The sequence below is a fragment of the Corvus kubaryi genome, unplaced genomic scaffold (genome assembly GCF_017639235.1).
Source record: "Corvus kubaryi isolate FWS band 111438036 unplaced genomic scaffold, C.kubaryi_AGA036_p1.0 split3-73, whole genome shotgun sequence".
NCBI lineage: Eukaryota > Metazoa > Chordata > Aves > Passeriformes > Corvidae > Corvus > Corvus kubaryi.
The window spans coordinates 10,102,362-10,130,107 of NW_024582091.1; the positions used below are offsets into that span (position 1 = coordinate 10,102,362).

Below are 27,746 nucleotides of genomic sequence, written 5' to 3' on the forward strand. Positions count from 1 at the left end.
TGCAAAGTTATGTGTAAGGTTATGTGTAATACTTGGCTTCCTTCCTTGTAGAATTTCTAACTGGTAACTGCAAGAATGTGAAGTGAAAACTAACTTTGTGTTTATGTGCCTCTATCATACAAACCTTATTTAAAGCTAGTCTTGACAGGCTTTTTTCATTTAAAACTTTGTCTCAAAACTTATTAGTTTCTTGGCAAACTGGGTTTATGCATGTATTGTAAAGGATTCAGAATTGTTCGCTGAGATGTAAAACGGTTGTCCTTCTCTTTGACAGCACATGTAAAATTGAAAGGCTGCATGCTTGCTCCTTTTACCCCAATTCAGACCTCTGTTTGCTCTTTATACATTAAGATGTTTCGTGAGAGGGGTCAGCACCTGTAGTGAGCAAAAGGAGTGTTTCGTTGTTAACTGCAGTTACAGTAAGCTGAACAGATGGTGGTGGACTGATGGAGGGAAGGAAACTCAATTGTTGTAATAAGGGAACCAACAATCATCATTCAACTTCATAGTCAAATTTGTAGTGATCTTATACTTGCTCTTTTGTGGATGTCACCCAGTTATGTCATATTCGAAGACTTTCATTTTCTTTTGCCTCTTTTTAGTTTGTTCTGGTCTCCACTCCACTGCCTTTTTTTTTTTTTTTTTTTTTTGGTAACGTGTTTGTGTGACAGGTTCTCCTACTCCTGCCCAGTCTTGTCTGTTATTTCTTGCTAATTCCTTACTGCAGGTGGAAGCTGAGTAGAGGATGGAGCATTGACTGAGATGTTTAAAACAGCTGAAATATTTTTTTAACTAATCAAATGGAGAGCTAAAGCAATGTTTCACACTGTATTGACTGCTTGGGTTCATATACAGCTAGTATATGAGGGTTTCACATTTTTTGTAATGCTGATAAAAGTACTTTTTCCATCAGCATTTTAAATGAACCATATTGTTTAAACCTTGTTTTGTATCTCATGCAGTGCTGTGTGTGTGCTGATGCAAAATAAAACTTGAGCAGTTGGAGTAAAACTTAAATCTTGGACATACAAACACTAATGTACTTTGTGTTTTGTTTCCTTTGAAAATGCATGATACCAGCTTCAGCATTACAATTCCCATCATTATTCTTGCCCAAAGATGTATGTCAGCTTTACACACAAAAAGATGGTTGTATCATATAGAAGTACATTAGAAGGGTTTATCAGCAATGTGTGAATTTTTATTATGGCTTCTTCAGTCAGCTTCTTTCTAAAACAGTGGAGTAGAACACATGGTCCTTACTGAATGAGTTAATGGGGACAGAGAAGAAAGTGTTATTTGGGAGTATGTGCACAAACATTAAGCATGTGCAAGGTATGAGTTCAGTTTAAATCATATGAAGGAGAAATCTGTAATCAAAAATTGTATCCTGAAAAAAGAAAAGTGTGAGGGAAAAGTGGGAAAGATTTTGAAATATGTTGAGAGAAAAGCTTTCACCTCACCAGAGAATATGTAAAAATGATGCCTTTTACGCAAAATTCACACTTTGATGTGCATTTTAGAATGAAAGAATGGCATGTGAGATTGAACAACTTTTTCAGCAATTTAAAAATTGGCTTGAAATCAACTTATCTGAAGACTTTTATCTAAAATTATGTAAATTGCTTTCAAGCTCTTTATTGCTTAGGTTTTAAACAGCTGAAGTTGAGTTTTGAAATGTTCACAGTTTTTTAGTAGCTGTAGATATTTCTGTGAATAGGGAGAATGGTGGTTCTATATAGTAACTGTAGTGGCATGGAAGTCTACTGTAACTGGAAATAAACTCTCTAGTTTTTTTCTTTAATTCGTGAGTTATCTAAAAACTCTGAAAACTTAAAGATACAACAGGCTATGTTGTTCCTTGGTGGCTACATATTTCTTTCCTTTTTTGGAGCCCAGATGGTCTCTAATAAAGGACTCCTTAAATACCATAAATATGTCACAGTTAGTGCTGTTTCTATGCACCTGATTGGATTCTAATATATATTTGGGATGTCCCTGAGTGTTCCCTCCTGGCTTGTTGCCTACTCCCTGCCTGCTGGGTGGGGATAGAAGAGAAATCCTTGACTCTGTGCAAGCCCTGTCCAGCTGTAGCCAAAGTATTTCTGTTACCAGCACTGTTTTGGTCACAAATCTAAAGCACATCTCCATAGGGGCTGCAATGCAGCAAGTTAATTCCATCCCAGCCAGGCCCAGTATACTGGGAAATATTGCTTGGTGTTGTCCATTTAACATGTAATAGCCAAGACTGAAAATTAATTATATGAAGCTATATGATGGCCCAAGGAACTACCTTTCTGTTTAGCTCTTACAAGAAACTTGCACTTGTGCTGTGTTGAAATTTCAAGTCAAAATTAATCACTTCTTTTTATGAAGGCAACTGAATTACGGTTATCAGTAAGACTAAATACACACAACAAACCTTGTGGGCCTAAAAAAATAACCTAGTTATTTTAAGGATTCCTTAAATTGTGTATGACCTAATGCATTCAAAATCTTGTCATGATTTCTCTGGCAGATAGCACACACCTTCACAGCCACCTGCTAAGAACTGAAATGGGAATTTAAGTCTAATCAGTAGACTGTGTATAGAAATATGGAAAAAAAAGTTTAGAGTGAAGAAAAAAAAAGTTCGATTCTCATCTTGGAAGCAGCAATCTGTCTTACTGTTGCTGAAGTTTTTTCCTTTGTTCAGCCAGGCACTGTTCCAGGGACTTCACGGTATTCTAGTATATAGTCTAGTATGAATATTGGTCATTTTCAGTCCTATGGCTTTTTTCCTAAAATTAACTTTAGTAAAGGATGGAAGAGACTGAAAATACTTTTAAGCAGTTATCTATATCTTAAATGACTGAAGAAGTAACTTCACGTGTATTTTTATATTGGAGTGTTGCAGCAAGCTGCTGAACTGCACATTGGCGCTTCTAGTAAAAATCCAAATGGCTTCCAGGAGAACAAAATTACAGTTCTATTAAAACTTATGTCAAATGTGTCAAGTATTTTGTGTTCTTATTGACTGACTGAAGTTGCAGTGTATAGTGCAGTTCTTGGTAGGTAAGATAGCATTACTACTGACATGTAAAGGTGTTTTAAATAGTGTAAAATAACAGCCATCAAGATTCTTGATGTCCAGTCTTCATTTCTGAAGCCAAATATCCATATTCTTAATTGGCTAGCAAAATACATACAGCAGTTAAACCAGGTTACTCTTGTAAATTTTTCTAAAGAAAGTCAAATGTGTCTTTAAGGACCCAACAAAAAGAAACCTGTGAATATTTCTATTAGTGCAAAATTTTTCCTGTGTGCAGAAATAAGGATCCCGACTTCATATAGAATTGACAAAACTGTACATTGTTTATTGAATCTCTCCAAATTACTGTTTAACAGTTTTCACGCAAGGTTTGCAGCCTAGGCTTTAGTTGACTGTTTGGTTAAGTCAAGCATAGTTGGTTTGATGCCCACACAGAAAATATTTTCTGACTTCTCTTGCCTAGTGCTTAACTGTGGTTATGATTGATTTGTATTAATGAAAACATTTTTCATTTGAAGTGTTTAATATTGCATGTTGTCATTACTCGGAATTAAATTCAGAGGTTACACATGAACATTTTTGTCTGGCCTCAGGTTTGCCTGTTATTCCACTGTTTAATTTGCTACTTTATTGCTTAAATATATTTGTTTTCCCTAATTTATTTCATAAATAAGTACAAATTAATGAAATTTGAGCTTTTGGGAAAATACAAATGCTCTTTTCCAGGAGAAAACCAGCTACAACAAGTTGTCTTTCTTTTTGTTAACAAAGTTTCAAGTGTAATATTTTAACTACAAAGTTAATAATCTCTCTCTTAATTTATTTAGACTTCAATTGTGTCAAGTCCTCCTTCCAGACATGTCTCATTAATGTAGAATTTGCCTGTCTGGGATCTCATAGCTGAGGCAGTACCTGAAGTACAGGAACCCCATGTGATGTGTAGTTTTACAAACTCATTTGTGGTAAAAATTCATAGCAGTTGTGTAAACACCCTATAGGGATTCAAAACTTGGACAGCATATAGATAGTATAGTTAAACACCTTCCTTCCCTGTAGTAACCCGATGAAAACAGGCTCCAGGTTTTAGAAAGCACATGGGTTATACTTTGGGGGAAAAACTGGAGAAGCTGTTGGGTACACAAGACTTTATCTTACATGTTTCTAAACTGTCATGACTAGATTAATCTACTGCATAAACTGAGGTACTTGATCTACAATGGAGTGGCTAAGAAGGTTTTTTATTAAGTTTCTTCTGGTGTACTATTTTAGCTGAAACTTGATTAATAGGTTGAGGCAAATGACCTGCAAAACTCTATCCTGGAGCACTAAAACTAAAAGTAGTATAAATTTTAAGTGAGGCCTTCCTGTAATACAAATGTACCAAGTGTAAGAGTGAGTATTTTGTGTCTGTAGTGTTTTATAGGGGGAAATAAAAAGGCAGATCAATAGGTAGCTAGTTGTTGAAGTATTTAAGGCACATTACAAACAGTCTGACCGTTCTTATCTGACAAGTAGTAGTTGTAACGTAGAATTGCCATGTGGGAAAAGGTGTGTTAGTTTTTGTGAGTAACTCCTAGATCTCTTGACCCTTGAAATCTAACTTTATGATAGTAGCAGTTGTTTTGAAAACTGCCAGTCATTTTAATGATTGTGGTCTTAAAGGTCTTAAAGGTCAAGCAGTGGACATCAAGTGCTCTGACTTTTTGAGATATTGAGTAAGATAAATTAAAAGCAAGGTTAAATAAAGATAAACTAAACCCCAAAATATTCCCAGCATTTCCACTCGTAAGAATAATGCTTCTTTGCAACAAATGTGGGATCCGTGAATGTGTCTTGGGATTTTCAAATACCAGTTCTAAAGAATGGAGTCTAACTGAAAGGATTTCTCCTGCTTCCTTCTTGTGGCTATTGCTTGAACAGTGCTTGAACACAATCAGAGCTTTTCTTTTTTCTCTTCTGTTCCCAAGAGTTGAGCAGGTGAGTGGTGGCAGGTGAGAAACTGGGAGGAGCACAGCTGAGACATCTGCTGATTCTAATTGTCCATTCCATGCCATGTGGTAAAGTGCTCGAGCAAGAAATGCTTAAGGAAAGGAAGAGGATGAAAGAGCAGTCTTGGTTATGGCAGTGTCCAAAACAAGTGGTGTGGGTGCTGAAGCGCAGCTTTCTAGGAAGTGGCTGGACAGCTGCCTGGCCATAGGAAGTAATGAAGAAATCCTTTCTTTTCTTTTTTTCCTCCCTTTGTATCCAATTTTTGCTTCACTTAATAAAACTGTTATCTCAGTCTGCAAGTCTTCTCCCCTTCCTACTCTTTTCTCCCTGTCCGGTAGGAGAGGAGAGTGAGTGAGCAGCTCTGTGGGTTTTTGCCTGGGGTCAAACCAACACAGTCCTAAGCTAAAGATCAGGAGAAGGAGGCATCTTTTGTTGATCCCAGGAAGGTGTTCATACAATATATTGATATTGAAATGCAAACAACTACGGTTGCAGGAGTGGTCTAGGTGCACGTCTGTCATACAAAAGCAGAAAATAACTGCTTGAAATGTTTTCCAACTCTTCAATATGCCTTCTTGCTTTTCATGGTAGTTATTTAATCTTTGAACTCCTTAGAGTTCAGAACTAGGTGGACTTCAAAGTAGTGCCTTTAACAGTGGTGATGTACAGGGCTGGAATAAAATGATACGTGTTTAATTAGAGAATGAATAGTAGCTTCAAGTGAAAATGCCTAATTGTCACCGTGATAATTCAGGCCAGCATACTTTAACTGTCTTAACATGCCAGCACAGTTGAGAAACAATGGTAAAGTTAAAAAATCAGCCCGATTCTGTTAGAAAATCCATTTGGCTGTGAATGGCAACTCATACTGTAGTTTAGAAATCAAGGATACTGAACATAATGAGTTCTCCACCATCTTAGATGGATATTTTTATCAGTTGTTTTTGCAAATCTCTGTATAGTCATTTCCTAAGAGCTTGCATGCTACTGTTGTAAAGTCTGTGCTGTATGAGGTATTAAAAGATTTGTTGCATTAATATAAAATTGCCCTGCAATTAATTTCAAGTTAAGTACAAATGCATGTCTTAAGAAGCTTTTAAAAGGAGAAAAAGGAGCAACTTCTACTGATTTCTGTTGATGCTTCATCTGAGGCATAGCCATAAGGATTTTTCAAGATGCAAGCAAAATTCTTGTTGCTAGTAAGCCAGCTTTCTAAGATTTGTTTGTTGTGTTGTTTTGGAGGTGGGGAGGTGGACCCAACATACGACTTTCTAGATAAATCTGGCTAGTTAATGTTTTGTGACATTATTTAGAAGTCTGTGAGTAAAATTGTTAACAGTGGAGATTGTTAAAAGTGACATATTCTAGAGAAGCAGAGGTGAGCCTTTATTCAAGCCTGTTCATTCATGTTGTCGGTATAAAATTATGCCAGAGAAAATCTTCACAGTATATGGAATTTTGAAAATAATTGGTTTATTTCCCCATTCCTTTTAGGACCAAGATGGGCTTCTTGGAACACTGGTGTTTTTATCTGCATCAGATGTGCTGGAATACATCGAAATCTTGGGGTTCATATATCAAGGGTCAAGTCTGTCAACTTGGATCAATGGACACCAGAGCAAATACAGGTAAAATATCTTCAAATATGTTTCCAGTTTGGAAGGGATGTCAGGAGTACTTCTGAAAGGATTTGCATTTATCATGATGCCCAGTTTAAATGTTTTACAATCCTGTTAGCTTTTGCATGTATCATACGTCTACTGTAGTGAGCCTAAATTCATAAAATTCACATCAGAAATTGGTTTAGCTCTCATTTCTCTATCATTTTAGAGGTATTCTATCTTGCCCCAGGGACTCTGAAAGCTACTTCTTGGTTGTATTTGTAGAAAAAGTGTAAGCCTTTTTAGTAAGGGACAGGACAGTAGCACTTGCATCTGTGTGATGCCTGGTTGTGTTCTTTCGGTGTTATCAAGCACTGACTCTGCCAGGTATGCTCCAGTCTGAAGCCTCTTCCTGCCTTTAGACAAATTTTCTTACTCTTTGTCTTCATGGTCTGAAGAGCCATCCTGAGAGATCAAAGCTTGTCTTTCCCTGGATGGGTTAGTTTACACTGCAAACAGCACCAGTGTTGGTCACTTTTGCCCATCAAGTCTGGGCAGGCAGCCCCCCTGTGCCATGGTCATATGTCCCAAGACGTATGGCAACAGGGAGGTCTCCAAGTTAAAACTTGTAATGTCACTTAAGCACTCCATTTGCATTCTGACTGTTTCTGAGTTTACAGTATCGACAGACATGAACTAATGGTTTTCTACCACTTTTCCTTAGTGCATGCAGGAAATGGGAAATACTAAAGCAAGACTACTCTATGAAGCTAATCTGCCAGAGAACTTCCGAAGACCTCAAACAGATCAGTATCCTTTTTGTTTTGGCTTTCACATTGAAATGACTTTTAATGCAATTGAGATGTTATGACTGTTTCAAGGCACTGCTACATTTGTCAGCTCATATTATTTATTTCATTGATATTGTTGTATAAGAAATGACAGTGGAAGTTGAGAACAGTTCAGAAAAGGTTTAAATTACTTCAGTCATAGCAAATCTACTTCTTAATGAGATTTGGCAAGCACCATTTATTTTTGCTTTCAGAGGAGGTGACTTCATAAATTCCCTGTATGTAGGAAGTTAGAGTGATACTGGAGAGCTCTTGAATATTCTGTCTTTATCTTGAGTAACTGCCAGCTGAAGTTAGAAGTATTTGATCAGGAAATAATGAGCTGAATGGTAAAGTAAAATAAGCCATTGCATCTTACTGCAGTGAAGCATGGATTTCTTTCTCTAGGTGACTAACATGGAAATACATAAACAAACCCAGCCTCTCTGATGGCCGCCAGTTGTGTTTGTGTGTGATTATCGCTATGTACCTGGACAGGAAGGGTTGGAAGGAAAACTGTCTACTGGCAATAAATAACTTTTCTCAAGAAATACCTTTACTGAATCACTAGGATAATATATAACAGCATTAATTTAGAGTTGGGTTTTTTTCTTGATTTAGTGAACTTACTCCGTAAGTAGGATTTGCTTCACCTGATCTTATTGGGACTCTTTAATTATAATGAGATCCTAAACACCTACTCTTAAGTAAGCTGTGTCTTTCCCCAGCTGCAGGAGCTGATAAACAGACTTAGACGTAACTTGATCTGAATTTGCTATTTACAAAGGTGATTTTGGTTCTTCTGTTTATTAGATACTACACTCGATATGTAATGCCAGAAGATTTTGTTTCTGGAAGGGTTAGACTCCTCATTATAAAATGCACTTGAGCAGAACTGATACGTTTTTTTCATATTCTAGTAGCTTTTGAATTAAACATACATCCTCATAAGAAAAAAGTAACTGGAACCAGATAGCACTGTAGTATTCCAGCTGTAATATTCTAGAACTTTATTTTAGCCATATGACCGAAATATTTTGACTAAAACTTAAAATAGCTCTTGAAGATGTGTATTTTGTTTTTACTGCAGCTAACTTAAATTCACTGGTGCTACTGCAGGAGAAGCAATAATGCTTTAAGCTTTTCTTGTCTAATTTTTAGACTTTCAAAATAATTCTTTTGTTCACACTGTATGCCTTGAGTTAATTACATACCCATTTGAATAGTTGTTAGCTTCTAACTGGTGGACTTAGTCAACTGAATATATTTAATTGCCTGTGTTTTCTTTATTAAAGCTGTACTACCATGAGAGGTGATACCAACATTTTCTGATTTATTTCTCAATTTTCCCATAACTTTGGCAGCTACTTACCTACTTGGCATTCATGACAAGCTGTTGTGTTATGGATGTTTTTTGCCTTTTTTCTTTGCCCATTGTGTCACTATAAAATCAGCTTAGTATGTTATCAGTGTTCTGGTTGTGAGTATTCTTACATTCTGAATATTCTTTTGGATGAACTATGAAAATATTTTTCATGTGATCAATTTTGTATATGTTCATCTGTATTAGTGTTTAACTTCCTGTAGCACTATTAATATATTATTAATTATACTTGTAGTTTTAAGGTAGTAAAGTGGAGACACAGGAGAAATGTGTAGGTGGGATCTGCCCAAAATCTCCTGCTAAAGATCCCTCGTCGTTTCTGCTCCTTAATCATAAGAGTGACCTTTCTAAGAGCTTTATTCAATCTCTTGGCAGAGATGCTGTAGTGTAGAAGCTGACTTTAAGGACTACTGTGATTTTTTTTTTTTTGTATGGCAGGTCTAGTTTCCTGTTGAAAAATGTTTTTTCCAACAACAGAGTGCATAATTTTTTTGCAGTATTAGTATTAAGGTAGTTGTACCTTCAAAGTGCTCAGGATGCCCTTTACAATTTATATATATTTGGAAAGAAGTAGAAAGCAGTGTTTTGATTTTTGTAATTTTTATGAAACTGTCTTCAGGTGATGCATACAATTTGAAACTCTGATTTTTGATAATATAATTTGACGCACAGAATGAAGGGACTGAGTGCTCTGAGTTCAGTGTTAATCTTAGGACATAGTATGTGGAGCTAAGGTATCTTTCCATCAGTTGAGGAAAAATTACTTTGGAAGTTTGAGGCAATGAGTCTGAGCTTCCACAGTTGCAGTATCAGTTTTTGAATGGATAATCACATTGCCGGACAAAGTAGCTAAAATCTTTTCTTCACATCCTAGAGAGTGAGCTTTATTAAAATTAAAGTATTCACACTGCTTTGGATGAGCTGCTTTATGAAGCTGAGAGAATAATTGAGGAAAACTGCTAGCTTTCCTTTTTGCATTTGGGCTACTGAGTTGTCAGTTCTGGTTTTCTACATCATTATGCTTGCTGCTATTTCCATCTTTGCTTCAGTATCTTTTTGTCACTAGTTGTTTTAGCTTTTTTCCCCTTCCACAAGGATGTTTGTTTTAACAGGAGACTCATGAAGGACTTAGTGATCTTGGAGAAGTGTTTATGATCAGCATTTGATAAATGGTGGAATTTGTGCAAATCAGAGAACAGATACATACATTTCACCTTTTTTCGGAACAGAAAGTATTTTTTTTCCCCAAGTTAAGACAGTAAGCTATAATTATTTACCATATATGAGTACCATTGTTCAAGTATTTTCAGTACCACAGCCATGTAGCTTATAAATGCCAGGTGAAAACGTCCAAACTGTGGAACACTGAGTTACTTATACTCTATCTTTCTCATATTGTTTTCGTAAGAGATTAAACCGATTAATTTCGTGTAGTACAAAGAACCTCATTTTGGGCACTGCAGCAGCAGTTGTTCTGTGTAGAGTGGTTTGTTCTGCTGTTTTAAAAATACAGAAAGAGATGAATCAGGTGCAGTTTTTTAATTTGAATAACCAATGAGCTTTTTTAGGTTGATGTTACTATTTATCTGAATGCATATTTTCCTTAAATTAGCTACTTCCAGAGCTGTGGAATTTTTCATCAGGGATAAGTATGAAAAGAAGAAGTATTATGATAAAAATGCAGTTAATGCCTTCAATGTAAGTAAACACTTAAACCAAGAATTCTGTCACTTTTTTTTTTTTTGAAAATGTAATATGTAAGAGGAATGTAGCAAACATTATGTATGTTAAAATGTCTTTTACAGTTGAAAACTTTTTGACTCAGAGCTAAGCACTTCCTTCCCTATGTCTTGAAGACTATTCCTAGGTTCTATAAGTTCTACCTACGTTGTCTATTACGTTTATATTAGCAAAGCATTATGATCCAACAGGTAGCTTGTTTGTGACTCTTTGTATTGTGTTTTTCACTCATGGATAGTTCTTTAACAGTATAGTTTGAGTCTTTTTTTTTTATCTTTTTACATGTTACAGGGATAAGATAGGATTGCTGTTTCTGGTGACATGGTCTTCTCTCATTCTCTGTAAGCCTTGATGAGAAATCCTAGGGTGTTTCGAGGCCTTCTTCTGCTGAATTCCAGACTGTTCTTTGCAGTGAGGTGCACTGTAGTAGCAAACACAGGCAGTACAATGAGCCTGCTGTTAAATCCTGTAGCTGTGTGTGCACTGCAGTAAGTTGGCGAGTGCTTCTCTTGGCAAAGGAGTTTTGAGAATTCAAACCTTTACTGAAGTTCAGAGTCTTGTTAGGTTTTGTTTGTTTGTTTTCTGATACACCTGTTTCTGGAACATATCATCTAGTTTATACATTTTTCTTTATATAGTTGTATTTATGCTTAAACATACACAGCTCTGTACCTACCTTATTTAAGTATGGCCCAACCGTAGCTTACTACTCTGCCTTAATAGGCCATGAACTTTGACAGGTTGGTGTGAAGCATGAGAGTTTTTGCTGTGTTTCCCATTTGAGAAAATGGATCTTTGAATGATGGTTTCATTTTAGAAGGGTAAAATAAAGCAAACCTGGAAAGTACAGAAGGGTGTTTCATTAAGTACTGTTGAAATGGGGGGAAATTGCTTCGCTTAAGATGTAAAATACGATTGTGGTTTGAATTACGAATTGGTTACCCTTCCTTACTTTTATTCCAAAATAGAAAGTAGCAAGAAGAGTTTAAAATTACATTTCTTTAAAAAGTTCTAAAGACACTCAAGATCTATCTAAACAGAGAACCTTGGTGTCTAATGTAGCAGTTCACTCATGCTGTAATATGTTTGAAGGAGTAATCAGATTCTGTTTTAGCATATTGCAGAGTAATACGGATCACTTACCTGCTATAGCAGCAAGGTTAGAGTCCAGATCAGCTGAAGAGATGCACATCACTGCTGAGTACTTTCTTCCTACTTGGGCTTTTCTTTCATTGACTAGTGTGTGTAGCATAATCTTTCTGGGAACAAAATTCTATCATACATTATTTTAGCGATAGATGAATCATACACATTCGCAGTCACCCGTGTTTCTTCAAGACCACAAGGCATCAGATTTGAGGTAGCCACAGTTATAGCAGATCCTAGAAGTACATGATAGTAAATGAGCTGGACGTGTGTAGCACCTACAGTCATTGGTGCTTGTGCTGGGTTATCCTCCCGGGCTCCGGCCCTGGCCCAGGTCACATGCACCTGTAGTGCTGTGACTGGTGTTCACTGATTGTCTTTCTACTGGGCCTGGGCCTGACAAGGAAAAAGAAGAAAAGGTGAAGCTGAGCTTCCACTCTGCTTGTCTGGTACTCTGCTTTTATGCTTCTGGGTACTGTTGTCAGGGAATAGGGGAGGTTACCCTATGCTTCTGGCACATGGGGGTCTGTGAGAAGTTTGAGGAGAACGGAGTGAGAAAGGGGTGTGTGTTTCCATGCCCTTGTGCAGGGGGTGGTGACGGTTTTTAAAGGTTTTGTTTTGCATTCCTAATGACATCTGAGACACCCTCTCTCTAACCTGCTAGAAAGTGGACAAAATTCCCTGGGAACTGAGGGGCAGCTGTGGAGAAAGGGGAACTTTCCTGATTGTCGCCTTCAGCCCCCACCAAATGTTTTGGTAGCAGTCAAGGCACTCGCTAGTACAATACTTCGATGAATAATAGTGAATGAAATCAGTTCTTGTGAACTGTTCCCATGGGGTGTCAGTGCTATACCATGGGAAGCTCTTCTGGAAAATTTCTTAACCATACTTGCTTTTACAAGAGCACCTTGTATCCTATTTTTAGTCAAAATTAACATTGTTGGGGGAACAAATAAGCTTTTTAGCACATCTTTTCTTATCACCTTTGAAATGGAAATGCCTTCTGCTTGGATTAAGGCTAATTTAAGTTAGAGAACCACACATATATTGTCTTTTGGTGAAATGAATCCCTTCTAGGTATAAGCAGGTGATACAGAAGTGCAGAAACAGGGTTGCAATGCCTAAGGGTCAATTTCCTTAATGTGGTAATTTCACTGAGGTGGCATGTAAAACTTCAAGGGGCTTTTCCAGATTTCATCCACTGTTGCAAGTCGCTTGTAGTAAAAGCTTCCTGTAGCATAAAAGTTTTAAAACATGCTGTACAATATTTCTCTTAGTGTAATTTTGGCAGGTTCATAAGCTTTTCAAGTTTGTCTAGCAAGACATCTCTGTGAATGTATTCTGTGTGTTGAAGCCAGGAGTATATGTCAAGGTTCAGTTTTTGACTGTCAGGATTCATTTGTTACAATGAGTTACAAATGTCTTTTGTTACAAATTTTTTATTTTATTATTCTTAATTATAGAAGATCTTTTGTTTTCTGACAAGACTGTTGTATTACTAAGTTTCGTTTTTAGAGTTGCACATTATAATAACAAAATTAGCTAGTGCAGAGGCTGGTAGTGCCATCAAACATGCTGACTAAAAATATGCAAATAGAATTTTTTTTTTTTTCATGGTTCACTGAAAAGTGATGCAGGATAAAGCTGTGGGCAAAAAAAGCATTTGTGGTTTTATTGGCTAGTTACATTTTAAATAGAATAATGTATTTAAGTAAAAATCAAATATACATTAGTATAATCTAATGCTGACAGAAAGCAACTTGATTTTTAAAAGTATTTAAAATCTATTAAGAAGCATATTATCTCAGAGTTTTCTGATTTGTCACTTTCGGAAAAATGTGAGATGCAAGTTCTGTGCCACTGTTCAGGACTAAATGTGTGGTACAATTTACTCAGCTGTTTTAAGTGGGTTATCAGTAAATAGTTACTCTCATTTTCTTGATTAGACCCAGTGCAGGCTTGTGGCTTATTTACAGAAAGACCTGAGAGGCTGATACCCTGGAAGAATGTATATGTGTTTGTCCTGTGAATAACACATGTGAAGTGGTATTGTTTATTAGAAAGAACTGGTTTTGCTCTTTGAATAATCAACTTAGGAGCAGCAGCAGCTGTTAGCAAATAAATGTATTTTAAGTATCTTCAGCATAGTACTGTTGTCCTGCAATTAATTTTCTGCCAAACCCCTTTCTTGATTTTTAGGCATACATAAACTATGAATGATGTAAAGTATAGCATAGAATCTAATAAATCAAACTTCACATAGCAGTGAAACAATTAGGGCATCTTTATAAATAGTGCATCTAAGAAATAGCAACAAGAACAGCTTCCTGTGCAATATGCTGTGCTGTTTGACATCATTTATCCTTGAAAGCTTGTAAAGTGCAAGTGGGAGCTTGCATTGCTTCTATGGTTAACTACAGACAGTTGCTGTAGGTCAAGCAGCAAGACGTGGTTTTGGATGTTAAAACTGTCCTTCGGGTAGTACAGACATGAAACTGGGAATATCATTCCACTTCAAAATTGTACTTGATCATCACTTTGACTCCTAGGCAAATTCTTGTATATTCATCATAGAGTTTTTTTGCACACAACAATGCTAGAACTAAAGGGTAAAGCATGCAGAACAGTTTCTTCTATAACCATCTTAGTCCTGAAGACTGTTAAACCTTTTGTTTGCTGTGGACTCTCATTAAACTCTTTATGCTCCTTTAGTTTATTGTTTCCTGGAACGCTCTTAAAAAAGCACAGCTTATAATTATACAAACACCTTTTCCCGAGAATCTGAACTTGTATGCTTAAATAAATGACTTGATGGACATTTTCAGAATGGTTGAAGAAAATCTAAGTGAGGCAAATATGAGCCATGGAGAAATGCTCTGGAGTGTGGGCTTTCATGAAAGGAATGTCTGAACAGAGTATCATTTTGACTGACAATCTCTGTATTGAGTCCCAAATACTTACCAGAGCTATGCAACTGGTTATGTGGAGGAACAGTTGTTAATGAGACTCATGATCTTAGATGCATGGCCAAGAGAAATGGCAAATCCTGCTTGTTTTAGGTTTTGTGGAGTTAGTAAGAATCTTCCAAAATTACTGGCCTAGAGGACTTCAGCTTTGAAGTAGATGATTGCAGTTTATCAATAAATAAAGAGGAAATGTGTACTTTTAGAACCAAGGTTCCAGAAAATCTGTCTAGAATATGCTGTTCTAGAATTTGAAGTCAGAACTGCTGGGGTGACTCCTTGAGACCCAGGACTGCACTAAAGAAGTTGTTTCTGGTTCACAACCCTAATAGTTGTATTTGACCATATCTACATGGTGCTAAGTTAAGTGTACTAAAGTTGCACAGGAAATCGAGTTTGAAGCAGTCATACTTTCCAAATCTTTTTTTTAAAAAACTTAGCACCTCCTCTTTCATGTAAAATAAAACCTGTAAAAAGACAATCTTTCTTCAACTATTGTTTATTTTTTTATCTAATACAATGACCCTTGTGCCATACAAGTAATGAGGAAAAGTGATGAGGTTACTGTGTTGAGTGAGGATAAAGGTTAGCTATGTAGGTATCATCATAAACAATCTCTGCAGCTTTTAATAAAAATAAGTATATAGGAGAATTGCCTTGTTCAGGGTGGATGGTGATTCAGCTGAAGTAAATTTCAAATGCTTTTCAGTCTCAAAAACTATGAAATGGTACAATTTATTCTACTACATGAAGTGGGAATATATTATCACAACCTGACAATGTTTAGAGAATAGGAGACAAAGTTTCTGTATTTAAGAAAGGGTGTGAATTATGTATGTAGCAGACGTTTCAAGTAACTCTTAAGCTCACTGAAGAAAAAGAATAATGGGTCTACGTTTTTCATGTTTTCCTAAGACATTGTGTATAATTTAAGTAGTATGAACTTAGGCAGCTAGCTAAAATGTGATGTGCCTTTAGAGATTGTGATGGCACAATTTTCAGAAAGTTACCTTAAAGGAGATTAAATCTATAATATATTTACTGCACTAAAGTATGTTAGGTAGGCATCTTAAGATGTACAAATTGAGGTATGACAGGGCACATGAACATTTCAGTTTATAGTAGCCAGCATTCAGAAGCATTCCACCATTGTTGTGGAGAGAGGTTACCAGTTACCCCTCCCAAAAGTGCAATAAGCCTACTGGGGTCTTTTGCGGTCTGTGAAAAACTTTGGAATCAAGTGATAGGAAGTGTTTTTAAAATATGCTAGTCAAGATAGGCATCAATAGGAAGCACAATGGAAGCTAGTCAAGGCAGGCAGCAATAGGAATTATTTTCAAGATAGTTTTGTTAGAATGAGTTGAATTATAGATTTGCAGAATAGCTAGGGTTGGAAGCGACCCTTGGACATCATCCAGTTCTCCCTGCTCCAAGTAGGGCCATCTAGAACAGGTTGTTGAGTCTCATGTACAATTGAGTTTTGAGTATCTCCATGGCTGGAGACTCCATGACCTCTCTGAGCAACCTGTTCCAGTATTCAACTACCTCCACATTAAAAAAAGAAATAAATTTATTCTCATGTTTTGGTGGAGTTTCCTGTGTTTCAATTTGTGTTCAGTACCTCTTGGTCCTGTTTCTGAATGTCACAGGCAACAGTCTATCTGCCTTAGTCTTTGTTCCGGCTCATTCCCTGCCCCTGGTTTTCATTCCTCCAGACTAAGCAGTCTGAACTCACTAAGCCTTTCCTTGTCTGAAAGGTGTTCCAGTCCTTTAATCATCTTAGTGTGTCTTTGCTGGACTTGTTTCAGTGTGCCCTTGTCTCTCTTGTACTTGTGACCCCAGATTTGACCATGATGCAAGCTCATGTCCAGCTTGTCCACCAGAACCTCCAGGTCCTTTTCTGCAAATCTGCTTTCCATCCACTTGATACCGAGCCCATATTGGTGCACGGAGTTATTCCTCCCCGGGTGCAAGACTTGGCCCTTTCCTTTGAATGTCAGGTGGTTCCTGATGGCCCATCCTGTCAGTGGTGCTCTGAATGGCAGTACCATGCATGAGCCGCTCCTCCTTGGTTTGTACCCTTTGCAAACCTGTACTCTGTCCCACTGCATGGGTCATTACTGAAGAAGTTAAATAGTGTTTGCCCCAGTGTCAGTACCTGGGTGTACCACTAGTGACTGTCCTTCAGCAACAGTTTGCCGAGTCATGGAATAATGAAGGAGTTGGAGAGGCTGGACTGGATTTTCAGTAAGCCAGCTGCATTCCCAGCAGCTCCCACATGCAGGGTCTTATTTTCCCCACTTCCGTAAGTACTTTGAGGAGTACTTCACACAGCTGGACCATATAACTACAAGTTGCTATGTCCAAGTAAACAAAACTTTGCCAAAGATGAAATCTCTAGTGACTACCTTGCCAGTTTAAAGTGGATCATGAAAATGTAAATGATCTTGCATGCAGCAGAACAAGCCACTTAGGGGAAAAGAAGGTAGTGTTCTGAAGTGCTGGGAAATTCTCTCTAAAGACAATTTTCCCTGGAGCAAATGCAGAAAATATTAGGCTGGACAGGAGAAATGGAGGGCAATTCAGTAAGATTAAAAGCATCTGTTTCGTTTATCCAGTGTCAACATTTAACTAAGCCATGGTGACTCTGTAATATCTCACATAGGTGGTTATTAAAAGGAGACAATAAATAATCTAAAAATAGCGGGCAACAATAGGTGGTTAGAGTTGAAAAAAAAGATTTTGTTCTCAAGTCTATGAAATGTATCTATTTCTCAGAACAGTGTATAATTGCATCTCTGATGTAAATGTTACAAATGTCTATAGCTCTGCACATGTTCAGAACTACATCTTGTTGCTATGACCCAGCAACATCTATCTGGCTTGTGCATAAGCTTCGCCTATTTCTGTAATTAGGATGGTAACTCTAAAGAGATGGAGGAGTGCTGAGTGGGTTCACAATATTGATAGAAGAGCACTACTGTCTGCTTTCATAGCCACCTACTGCTCTGTTTTGTGAAACATGGGACTCTGAACCTTTCTTACGGTGTCCAGTGTTACAGCATTGAGTAGGGGAGCGTTGTGGTTTCACCCTAGTCAGCAGCCAAGGGCTACACAGCTGCTCGCTTGCTCTGCCACCAGCAGGATTGGGAAGAGAATTGAACAGGGTAAAAGCCAGAAAATTTATGGGTTGAGATAAAGACAGTTTAATAGGGAAAACAAAAGCCATGCACACAAGCAAAGAAAAATAAGGAATTAATTCACTGCTTCCCACAGGCAGGCAGATGTTCAGCCATCTCCAAGGCCCCGTCATGTGTAATGGTGATTTGGGAAGACAAATGGCATCACTCCAAATGTCCCCCTTCCTCCCCCCACTTTATACATGGAGCATGATGTCACATGGTCTGGAATATCCCTTTGGTCAGTTGGGGTTACCTGTCCAGGCTGTGTCTTCTCCCAACCTCCCATGTAGCCCCAACTTCCTTGCCAGCGTGGCTGTACGAAGAGCAGAAAAGCCCTGCTCAGCAATAATAAAAGCATCTCTATAATTAATCAACCCTGCATTCAGCAAATCCAAAACACAGCCCTGTACTAGCCACTGTGAAGAAAATTAATTCTACTCCAACCAAAACCACCATCACAGGGAGACATTTTAGTAATTTAAAAAATGCCTTGTGAGTTAGCCTAAAGAACTCCCAAATATTCATAGGTAGGTGTTATTAATAGTACATTAGTATTCTTATACTCTTTTCAGTATTTCAAGAATAGGCCTCTTTAAAAAATGTCAAGCAATTGATAGTGTGTTTATATCCATCTACTAGCAGTCTGTAATTGCTACTGCTTTAGGATAAATTACTGATTTTAGTGTTGTCAACATTCGAAATATATAGTAATAAAATCAAACGTCTGCTGAAATAAGAAAAACATATGTAGCAGCTGAACTTAAAACCTATCAAATGAAAGCAGAATAGTCCTCTTCATTTAGGTTATTTCCCTGCATATTGTATGTGTGTAAACTGGCCACTCGAGGGCACTTTTGTATTTGGTTCAGCTGAGAACTTCCTGAGTGGTTTGATAATGCGCTCATTTTTTAATGTCTTGAATCTTCTGCATGATGCACCCTGCATTTCATATTTAAATGGAAGCTTAGTGTAGGTTTATAAAGCTTCAACTTGAATCCTTTTTAATAAAAGGCTGAATAATGACATGCATCAACTCAGGATTTTGGAAAAACTGCAAATAAAAGCAGGTGAAAACTTTATTTAGTACCTACACCTTAATGACCGATAGTGTTTGTTGACTGTTATGTACCATCAGAAACATGTTAGTACAAACTAAACTAAAGTAAAATCATTCTGAGATTTTGTGTGTTATGTTTTTTGATAACTTCATTTAGTTCTTGTTTAAAGCTTACTTTTTTTACTTGGAATAGTAGTGCGGTCAACAGACTATATCAAGACATTGGGCCAACTACTGTTTGTATTGTTGCTTTTACACAAACTGTTAACTTAGCATGTATTGGGGTAGTGCCACTACTAAGTAATAACTTAATAGATCATACGAAAGTGTTTAGGGAGGAAAATGGGGACAGGTAGCACATTTACATGTAAAAGGGGCAGGGAACTGGACTAATACTGTAAGTCTGCAGATTCTTTCTTTTCTGATCTTACATTTTTTTTGTGCACCAAAGGGTTTCTCACAGAGCACAGGTGAAACTGAAGTCTTACAATACTATTGCATGTGTATGTAATTTCTTGCTCAGCACTAAAGGTACCAGATGCTTTAAAGACAGTATTGAATTTCATTATGCAAAATGATTCTTTTTGCTGTATCATTTTCTAAAAAGGAGTCACAAAATACAAACAATGGAAAGAGATTCAAGAATTGCTAAAAATTAAATGACAGCAAGTCTTCTAGTCTGAAACACGATCAAAATTTTGTGGAAAAATGAGAAATGTGAAAACTTAAGAAACAGGTCCTTGCCGCCATTCTTTGTTTTAGGCAATTCTGAATTAATTTCTTATTTAGAAGATGTAACTACTCCTAAGTTAAAAATTAAAATTATGTATTCATATGTTAGTTATCATTCTGCAATACATTCGTAATGCATACAATCACGCAACTTCATTCGTTTTCTAGCAGTATGTATGATTGGTTACAGAGGTTGTGTTGGTACTTTAAGGTGCCAATTATCAAAGATGTCTTTAGTTAGCAGCATTCCAGAGCATAGTGCAAATGTGTTATCAGAGTAGATCAGGGTGTGCTTTTTCACTTGGATTCTGGAATAGGGTTGGAAATTGCTTTTTGAATTTTGATGGAGAAATTTAGGTGGCTGTCAACCAGCATTGCCAGATCCTTTTCCCCGAGCAATTTTCCAGTCACTTTTCCCCAAGAGACCCAAGTGCAAGACCTGGAACTTCACCATGTTGAACCTTGTACCGTTGGCATCGGGCCATTTATGCAGCCTGTCCACATACCTCTGTGGAGCCTTCCTGTCCTCCAGCAGATCAACACTGCTGCCCAGCTTGGTTACATCTGTAAACTGAATGAGGGTGCACTCCATCCCCTCATCCAGTTCCTGGATAAAGAAAGACATTAAACAGGACTGGACCCAACACTGAGCCCTGCGGAACCCCACTAGTGACTGGCCACTCTTTGGTTGTGTGACTCCATTCACCAGTGCCCTCTGGGCCTGGCAACCCAGCCAGTCTGTAGCCATCAAACAGTGCACCTGGCTAAGCCAAGAGCAGCAAGTTCCTCCAGGAGAATGCTCTGGAAAATGACATCAAAGTCTTCACAAAATTTTAGCTAGACAACACTTACATGTTTGGCTTTGTCTAGCCACTCAGTTTGATTCAATTTTTTCATTCAGCTTTCCATATCTGGTGCAGCCTGGTAGATAACAAATTCAACATGATGCAGTGGTGATAAAGCTGTTCAGCAGCTCAACCTTGTACTGTTGCTTTCATTACATAAACTTAATCTGTTCTTTATACATTGTAATGTGTTTTCTCTTAAAGATTAGCTTCAGTCATACATCTTTTGTTCTCTTGCTTAGTTGAGTATTTGCATATGTGAAGTGTTGCTTTCAAGTGCTCTTTTTTGCCTGAAGTGGTTGTAGTGCTGCTGGTTGTCTTTAAACCTTATGCTTGGGCATTTCTCAGCTTGTACATCCTGTTCCATATCCCAGGCTAGACAGCAACTGCTTTTCACTCTGTCTCCTGCTTATAGCTTGCATAACACCTCTTCATTGGTTCTGTGATTCCATTACTTGATTGGCAAAACTATAATAGTTGCTTTCAGGCCTTCGCAGGATAGGATTGCCTTCTCCTAGGTTAGATAATAATTTTAATTTATGAAGAGGATTTGAGATTGAGAACTATTATGAGAGGATGGAAATTGACAAACACCTGTAATGCTGATTTTCCCCCTAGCCCCCCAAATGAAATTCTGCTTACCTAGTTCTGTGTGGTAAGTAGCTGTTACCTGCTGTTCACCTGTGAGAACTATCAAGCTTAAATTCTCCCAAAATCTGAAGTATACAAAAGAATGAAAAAAACTCCAAGCCCAAACCAAAAATCCCACTGTATCATTAGCAAATTAAAAGTATACCTAAAATGATTCATTATGAGAATTTTACACATTTTATCTAATTGAAAATGCAGTAAGGAGCATGATGTTATAGTTCATAGTTCAATATATTGTGTAGTTACCTAATCATTTTTCCAACATTATTTGGTTACAGTGTGGTGCAGTTGGAGTAAACAGGGTCCCAGTGTTCCTATAGCAACGGAATGCTACTGTTTGAGAAACTGCATCATTGCAGCAGGTGTATCCATAATTCTGATAATAACTCAAGGATTTTAAAACTGTAAATTTAGAAATGAGAATTCTGTTTCATATTTCTAGAGGTAAAATTTAGTTTTTAAATTTTTCCTACAGCTCTCCACCACCTTCCAGCAAAAGTGTAGTTTCTGACTTTGTAAAAATACTAAATATATGAATTCTATGAATATTCCAGCTGTAGAAGTTAAGAGACTGGTAGGATTTTCTGTGAGAAATATAGGGTATTTAGACACAAGATATGATTGGGTTTTTTATTAGCTTTCAGTTTCCATTTAGGGCAAGCTACTTTTTTTTAAATTAAGTAAAACATGTCATTTAAATTGCTTATTTTGGTCCAACATAATGACCTACTCTGTTATAGCTTCATTTATTTCTGAATTTTCCTTCTAGATAATAGAAGCGATACAAAACAGTGTAGAAGTGTCAGCTTTATAGCTCTGAAGATCTTCTACATATTTTGAAAATGTGTTTCAGTTGCATTTTTATAATAAGGGGAATAGAAAGATAATGTTTCCATTAAAGTGATCAGCTATGCATAAAAAAATTGGATAGGAAGATGTATGAAAATGCCTTTGGAGAAATCCTGGTTTTTTGAGCAAACTGTATCTGTTGCATATATAATGCACACCTTTTGGATAATTCTGGAAGTCTAGTGGTGTTAATAGCAATTTTACATATCAGTTTGTAGAAAAGAAGTGTCACTTGTCTGGGAGATCCTTCAACCTGCTGCTAAGATGTGGCTTTATATTAACCCTAAGCTCTTTATGTACTTGGAGTGCTCTTAGAGAAGAGTTAATGAGAACTTTAATTAATGTATAACTTTCAGAGTTATTTTGCATTCCTGTTAATAAAAATATTCTGTTACACTGAACAAGAACAAAGGCACTCTCTTCTCTCCCCCTCCTCTGGGACAGTCTGCCTTCATGCTTCAGGACATTAATATTTCAGTAGTTACACTGGATAAAAATTGAACAATGGTTGAAACCTAATTATTTTTCTTAGGCCTTTGATATGATCTTTCCAGGTTCATTTTCTTATATTCTGTTCTAGTGAATCTCATTATAAGTCACACTCTCCTACCTGAAACATTTCCTTTAAATATTGTACTCAGAAAAAATCCCCAAACTTTTTCTCCTCTTTATGTTTCTTCTATGTTGTGTAACCACTACCACCAAGATTATTGAAAAAGAAAGGAATGAAAATCATGTCTCTTAGTGGCCTCTGCTGCCTCCCTTCCCAGCTGTTCTTGCTTATTTTCTTTCTCATTTCTTTCCTCTGTTTTGTACAGATATCATCTGATGCTGCTCAGCCTTTGGCATCTTCTCCTTCTCTGCAAGCTGCTGCTGAGAAGAGCAAAGCAGAGGTATATTGGTTTGGGGTGTAACTCTTATCAGGTTACTGCTTTGCACAAATGTTTCCATCTCTCTAGAGTAATTTCACTGAGGTAACTTGAGAGTTTGAATTGCTGTTAATACTTCACACACTTGAAATACGTCTCTCCTTTTTTCTTGGACTAGCTAAATGAAAAAAGCCAATACAGCAGGGCAATGTACGTGTGTGGTTGTTACCTCTTGATGTTTATATGTCAAAATTCTGGTTCTCCTAGGGTTTAGTGTCAACAAAACTGTGGAAAACCCACTTAATCCCTAGCTAATGGGCATGAGTGATACTGTTCTGTCTCAACAGGAATAATTTTTGATATCTTTTTTTGAATTACTTGCTTGTTCCGGATTCTAAATTATCAGTATTGTTCCAGGCATTTAGTTCATCCTCCTTGGAGATAAATATAGAATTAATTTGACTCATACTGGTTTTAATATTTCTTCTAGCTGGGATATGTGTGTGTGCTAACATTACATTTACTGTTTAGACGGGTCTTTGAAAAACGTAACACACAAGCAAGTAGTAGATGAGGCATAATTTGTATCAACTTTCAGTAAATGTCACCATTTGCAACAATAATGTATTTTTTAGAATGTGAATGCCCAGTGTTAGGCTCTTTTGGATACTTCGCTCTGAATTGAGACTATGCAGTATATGAAGTAATTTATGGTCTGAACATAAATCAAGCTTTTCCCTTCTAAATGCAGAAAATTTGGACAGAAGTTATAAATTATTTTAGTTCAGCTATATTTAAACATTAATTAAAATTTAAATGACAGTGTCGTAGACGAAGAGCACAAGCCTTGTTGAATTTGACATGTTTTAAGTTGTACCAGGAGTAGCAGCAGCCACTAACAAGGAAACTTGCCTTTACTTTCTTATCCACCTCTATTGGTGTATTCACATTTGAAAGTTTTTCTCTGTAACTAGTATGCCATGTAAGAAATGAAACTTGGAAAAAAATTAATAATCTTTCCTTAGAATTTAAGACTAATATAAAGTCAATTAAATTTTATTATCTTCGTAGTGGTTTTTGACTGCTTTTGCAAGTAATGAAACACTTGAGCTGAAGTTCTGGCATGAATGCAACATTTGAGAAATGTTTTTATTTAGTCTGAATTCATTTTTATCTAATGGAGCTGAGGCAGAAAGCTTGAATATTGAAATTAGGAAGTATGAAGGTGAAGGGCTTTTCAAGTCCACAATGAAATTTAAATGAATGAAAATAAAGTTGCTGGGAATCAAGACTGTTTTGTAGATTCTATGAGGTGTGGAGGCAGGAACACTGGAGAACAGTTTATTTTAGGTCTTCATATATTCACTATTAAGCTTTCAGAGATTTGTTGAGGGCAACAAGAAGCATTTATATTTGGTCACCTTTACGGAGTCTTTGCCATATGAAACTTTCTGCAAACCCTCCTTGTTCTTGAAGTCTTGAGAAATAAATGTTTCAGATACTTTTTACTCCAGAAGTGAGTTAAACATATTGTTTAAAAAATGTTGAAGTCAAACTGGAAATCAGGACATACTGAAAAAATGCAAAAACTACCTCTGCTTTCACTTAAACATATTCAAGGAAATTTAAGATACTGTGATTGAAAAGTAAGAGTACTTACATGACGCTTCCAACAACCTTTCCCAGGAGGAGAGGAATCAAATCATAGAATTGTAGAGTCATAGAATGGTTTGAGTTGGAAAGGACCTTAACGATCATGTAGTACTAACCCCCTACTATGGACATGGACACCTTTCACTATGTGAAAAACGAGGTTCACTCTCCTGTTAGAATTTAAAGAGTTTAATATAAAGACAATAAGAGACACATAAAATAAAGCAAAGGGATAACAGCCGGGTGCCTTGGCGCTCTGCCAAGAGCACACCTGATGCTAGAGGTGAGTCCTTTTTATACCATTTTTACTGTCTGTTCTCTATTCATATTAAAACTTTTCCAGGAACTGTTCTGCATGGCCACTCCTTGGTTCCGCCTTTTTAGAGCATGCGTAGTCTTCTGCCTTGCGGTTTTATTTCTTTTGATTCTTGGGGTTGGGCCCGCTAGGTAAGAGTCGATGGTAGGGTGGATCTCTTAATTCTCCAGACAGTCAGGGCTGATTGCAGCTTTGGCCTCTTTGCCCCCCGGGCAGAGCGGTGATAGCAGCTCTTGGACCCTCCTGGCCGCCCGTTCTCCAGCGGAGCAGCCTTTGGGCCCTTTTGTTCTCTGGACAAAGTGTTGATTAGCAGCTTCTCGGGCCTCATCCTCTGCTCGCTTGGAGGTTATCTTACTTGCTCACACTTGCTAACATTCTTGCTAAAACGAGAGAAAACTACATCCACACAGCAAAAAGCATTTCTAACATTATATAATATCTACCTTAATACTTTGCGAGAAGCCAATACTATATGTTTATAACAACTAGATCAGGTTGCTCAAAGGCCCATCCAACTTGGCCTTGAACACTTCCAGGGATGGGGAATCCACAGCTTCCCTGGGCAACCTGTTCCAGTGCCTCACCACCCTCACAGTTAAGAATTTCTTCCTACTATCTAATCTAAGCCTGCCCGCTTTCAGTTTAAAGCCATTCCCCCTTCTCCTGTCGCTATCCCGACAGAGTCCTTACCTGTTGTGCGTGATGCCCCCTTTAGGTACTGGAAGACTTCTATAAAGTGGCCCCGGAGTCTTCGTTCTTCTCTAGACTCAGACAGCCCCAAGTCTCTCATCCTGTCTTCAGAGAGAGGTGCTCCAGCCCCCTGTCATTTTTGTGGCCCTTCTCTGGCTGCAGCCGGTCCATGTCCTTCTGATGCTGGGGGCCCCAACCACAGAGGGAAGGGTCTGTGAGAGCTGAGTAGAGAATAATTTCCCTTGACCTGCTGGTAACGCTTCTTTTGATGCAGTTGTCTAAGTTTCCATGGGAGAAGAGATTATGTTTATTTAAATTATTCAGCTTGAGAAGGTTGGAGTGGGACGTGGGAACAGAGAATGAAAGAAAAGTTTTTGCTCTGACAGTATAATTTGTGTGTATGTTAGAATGCAGGTTGGTACTAGGGTCAGTGAAACAGTAATGGAAGAAAGGCATGGCTATGCATTGGTAGTCCTGGTTCAGTAAGGCTGCAAGTCTCAGGTTATAATGTGACCTCAAAATAAAATACTGCTCTATACTTGTCCCAGTCATACAAACATTTCTTGAACACCTTGTGCTACTACAGGTGAGATACAGTATTGGCAGGGCCTCTAGTTTAGACTACTGTGTTCACTTCTGTGTTCCTAATGTTCAGTAAAATATAAATTGGTCTCTGTTTCTTTTTGTCAAAACAGATGTTCCAAATTCCCCTATTGGGGTTTCATGACTGTGGTCATTGCTTTCTGTTGCTTGTAAGCAGGTGCTTGGTGTGATAGTCTCGATTTTCCAGGAACTGAGTGTTCAGGTTAATGCCTGATGAAATAATTCACATGGTTTAGTCAGGACTTGAGTAGCCCCAATACATCTGGTAAATATGGTGAAGGGCTTGAAAATGGATTATTGGAAGTTTTGAAAAATGTGTTACTTCGATCCCCCTGTGCCCAGTCACCTCCAAAAAACCCCCAAACAAACAAAAAAAATACCCACCAGCAAAAAAACCCCTTCACCTGAGTGTTAGAACTATATTAAGTAAATGCCATGTTATAAAAATGTTAAAATTATATATACTGGATGTTGAAAAAAGAAAAGAAAAAACCACAAACATTCCTTACTGACACAAGCTGTAACCTAGAAACTGTTTTATTTTTAATACTGGAGCTTCACGGACAGTTATCTAACCTCTGAACCCTTCTCGTAATATTGGGAAACTTGTAAACAGTAGTGTTTTCTGAAACAAGGCCATTTTGAAGCTTTGAACAAAGGGGTACAAGTCTAATGGCTGAAAGAACATTTAGGAGCTACTGTCTCATTCTCTTTATTACAGATGGTAAACCCTCATTTCATCCATTTAGTGTTCAAGTACACTCACTAGTACTACACTGTAGTTGTACAAGGTAAATGCAGGCAGACTAACCCTTTGTCAAAGCAATTGCTAGCCTAGAAAGTCTGTATCTTCTTCACATTATTCCTTAAGGAATATTTTATGCTTTGCTTGAGTCAGACAGATCAGTAGTTTTGGTACATTCATTCATTAAAAACTGAAGTAGGAAATTTCTGTAATGTCATTATGATGCATTCAAAGTAAAGGGATCTTTATATTTTCACTTTCTGGAACAACATAATGTCTCATTGCTCAGCTGGCCTGTCATATGGCCAAAGGCAACTTTTTTACATTCAGGAGTATTTTTTAAGACTTCTAGATTAGCTTTTAAAAATCAGTACCTTTCTGCAGAAAGCTGCATGCAGTTTACATTAGTGTAGTTCTTTGGTCAAAGCAGCTGACATCTGCCCTCCAAGACAGAAGCTATCAGAGTTAACAGAGATACTTGAAGATGTTTTTTTTCTCTTCTGCTCTGCTTAGCTTAAGAGAAGCAATGCTGATTTATTTTCCTTCTGCTTATTAAGCAGATGAGCAGGTGAAAAAGTGAATTTCTTGAATTGAATCTAAAAGTCACAGTATTTTTAGTATTAGTATTTGAGCAAAATGAGTCACTTCTGGAAGCAGAGCAGATAGAAGCATCAACTGATTTAAAAGGGAGTAGCTCAAAATCTCTGTTTATATTCTATATGACTGTAGACATTCAATATGTTTGTAAATTGGGTACTAGCAAAATGCTTTTTCTTTTTGCAGAAGGAAAAAGAAAAAAAGAAAGACGAGAAAAAGAGAGAGAGAGAATCAGAAAAACCGTCAAAACAGTTAACAGCTGAAAAGGTAAGA

General features: G+C 37.3%; 1 protein-coding gene across 3 annotated transcripts in view; it reads left to right on the forward strand.

Moving 5' to 3' along the window:
* SMAP1 (small ArfGAP 1) overlaps positions 1 to 27,746 on the forward strand; it is a 91,605-nt gene that overhangs the window by 20,483 nt on the left and 43,376 nt on the right. For 2 of the 3 annotated variants that reach the window (XM_042017385.1, XM_042017386.1), the window contains exons 2-6: positions 6,515 to 6,648; positions 7,346 to 7,431; positions 10,458 to 10,533; positions 22,819 to 22,893; positions 27,660 to 27,740. In XM_042017385.1, coding sequence (XP_041873319.1) covers positions 6,515 to 6,648; positions 7,346 to 7,431; positions 10,458 to 10,533; positions 22,819 to 22,893; positions 27,660 to 27,740 — 452 coding nt within the window. The remainder of the gene's footprint in view (positions 1 to 6,514; positions 6,649 to 7,345; positions 7,432 to 10,457; positions 10,534 to 22,818; positions 22,894 to 27,659; positions 27,741 to 27,746) is intronic. The other variant, XM_042017387.1, reaches the window with a different exon arrangement.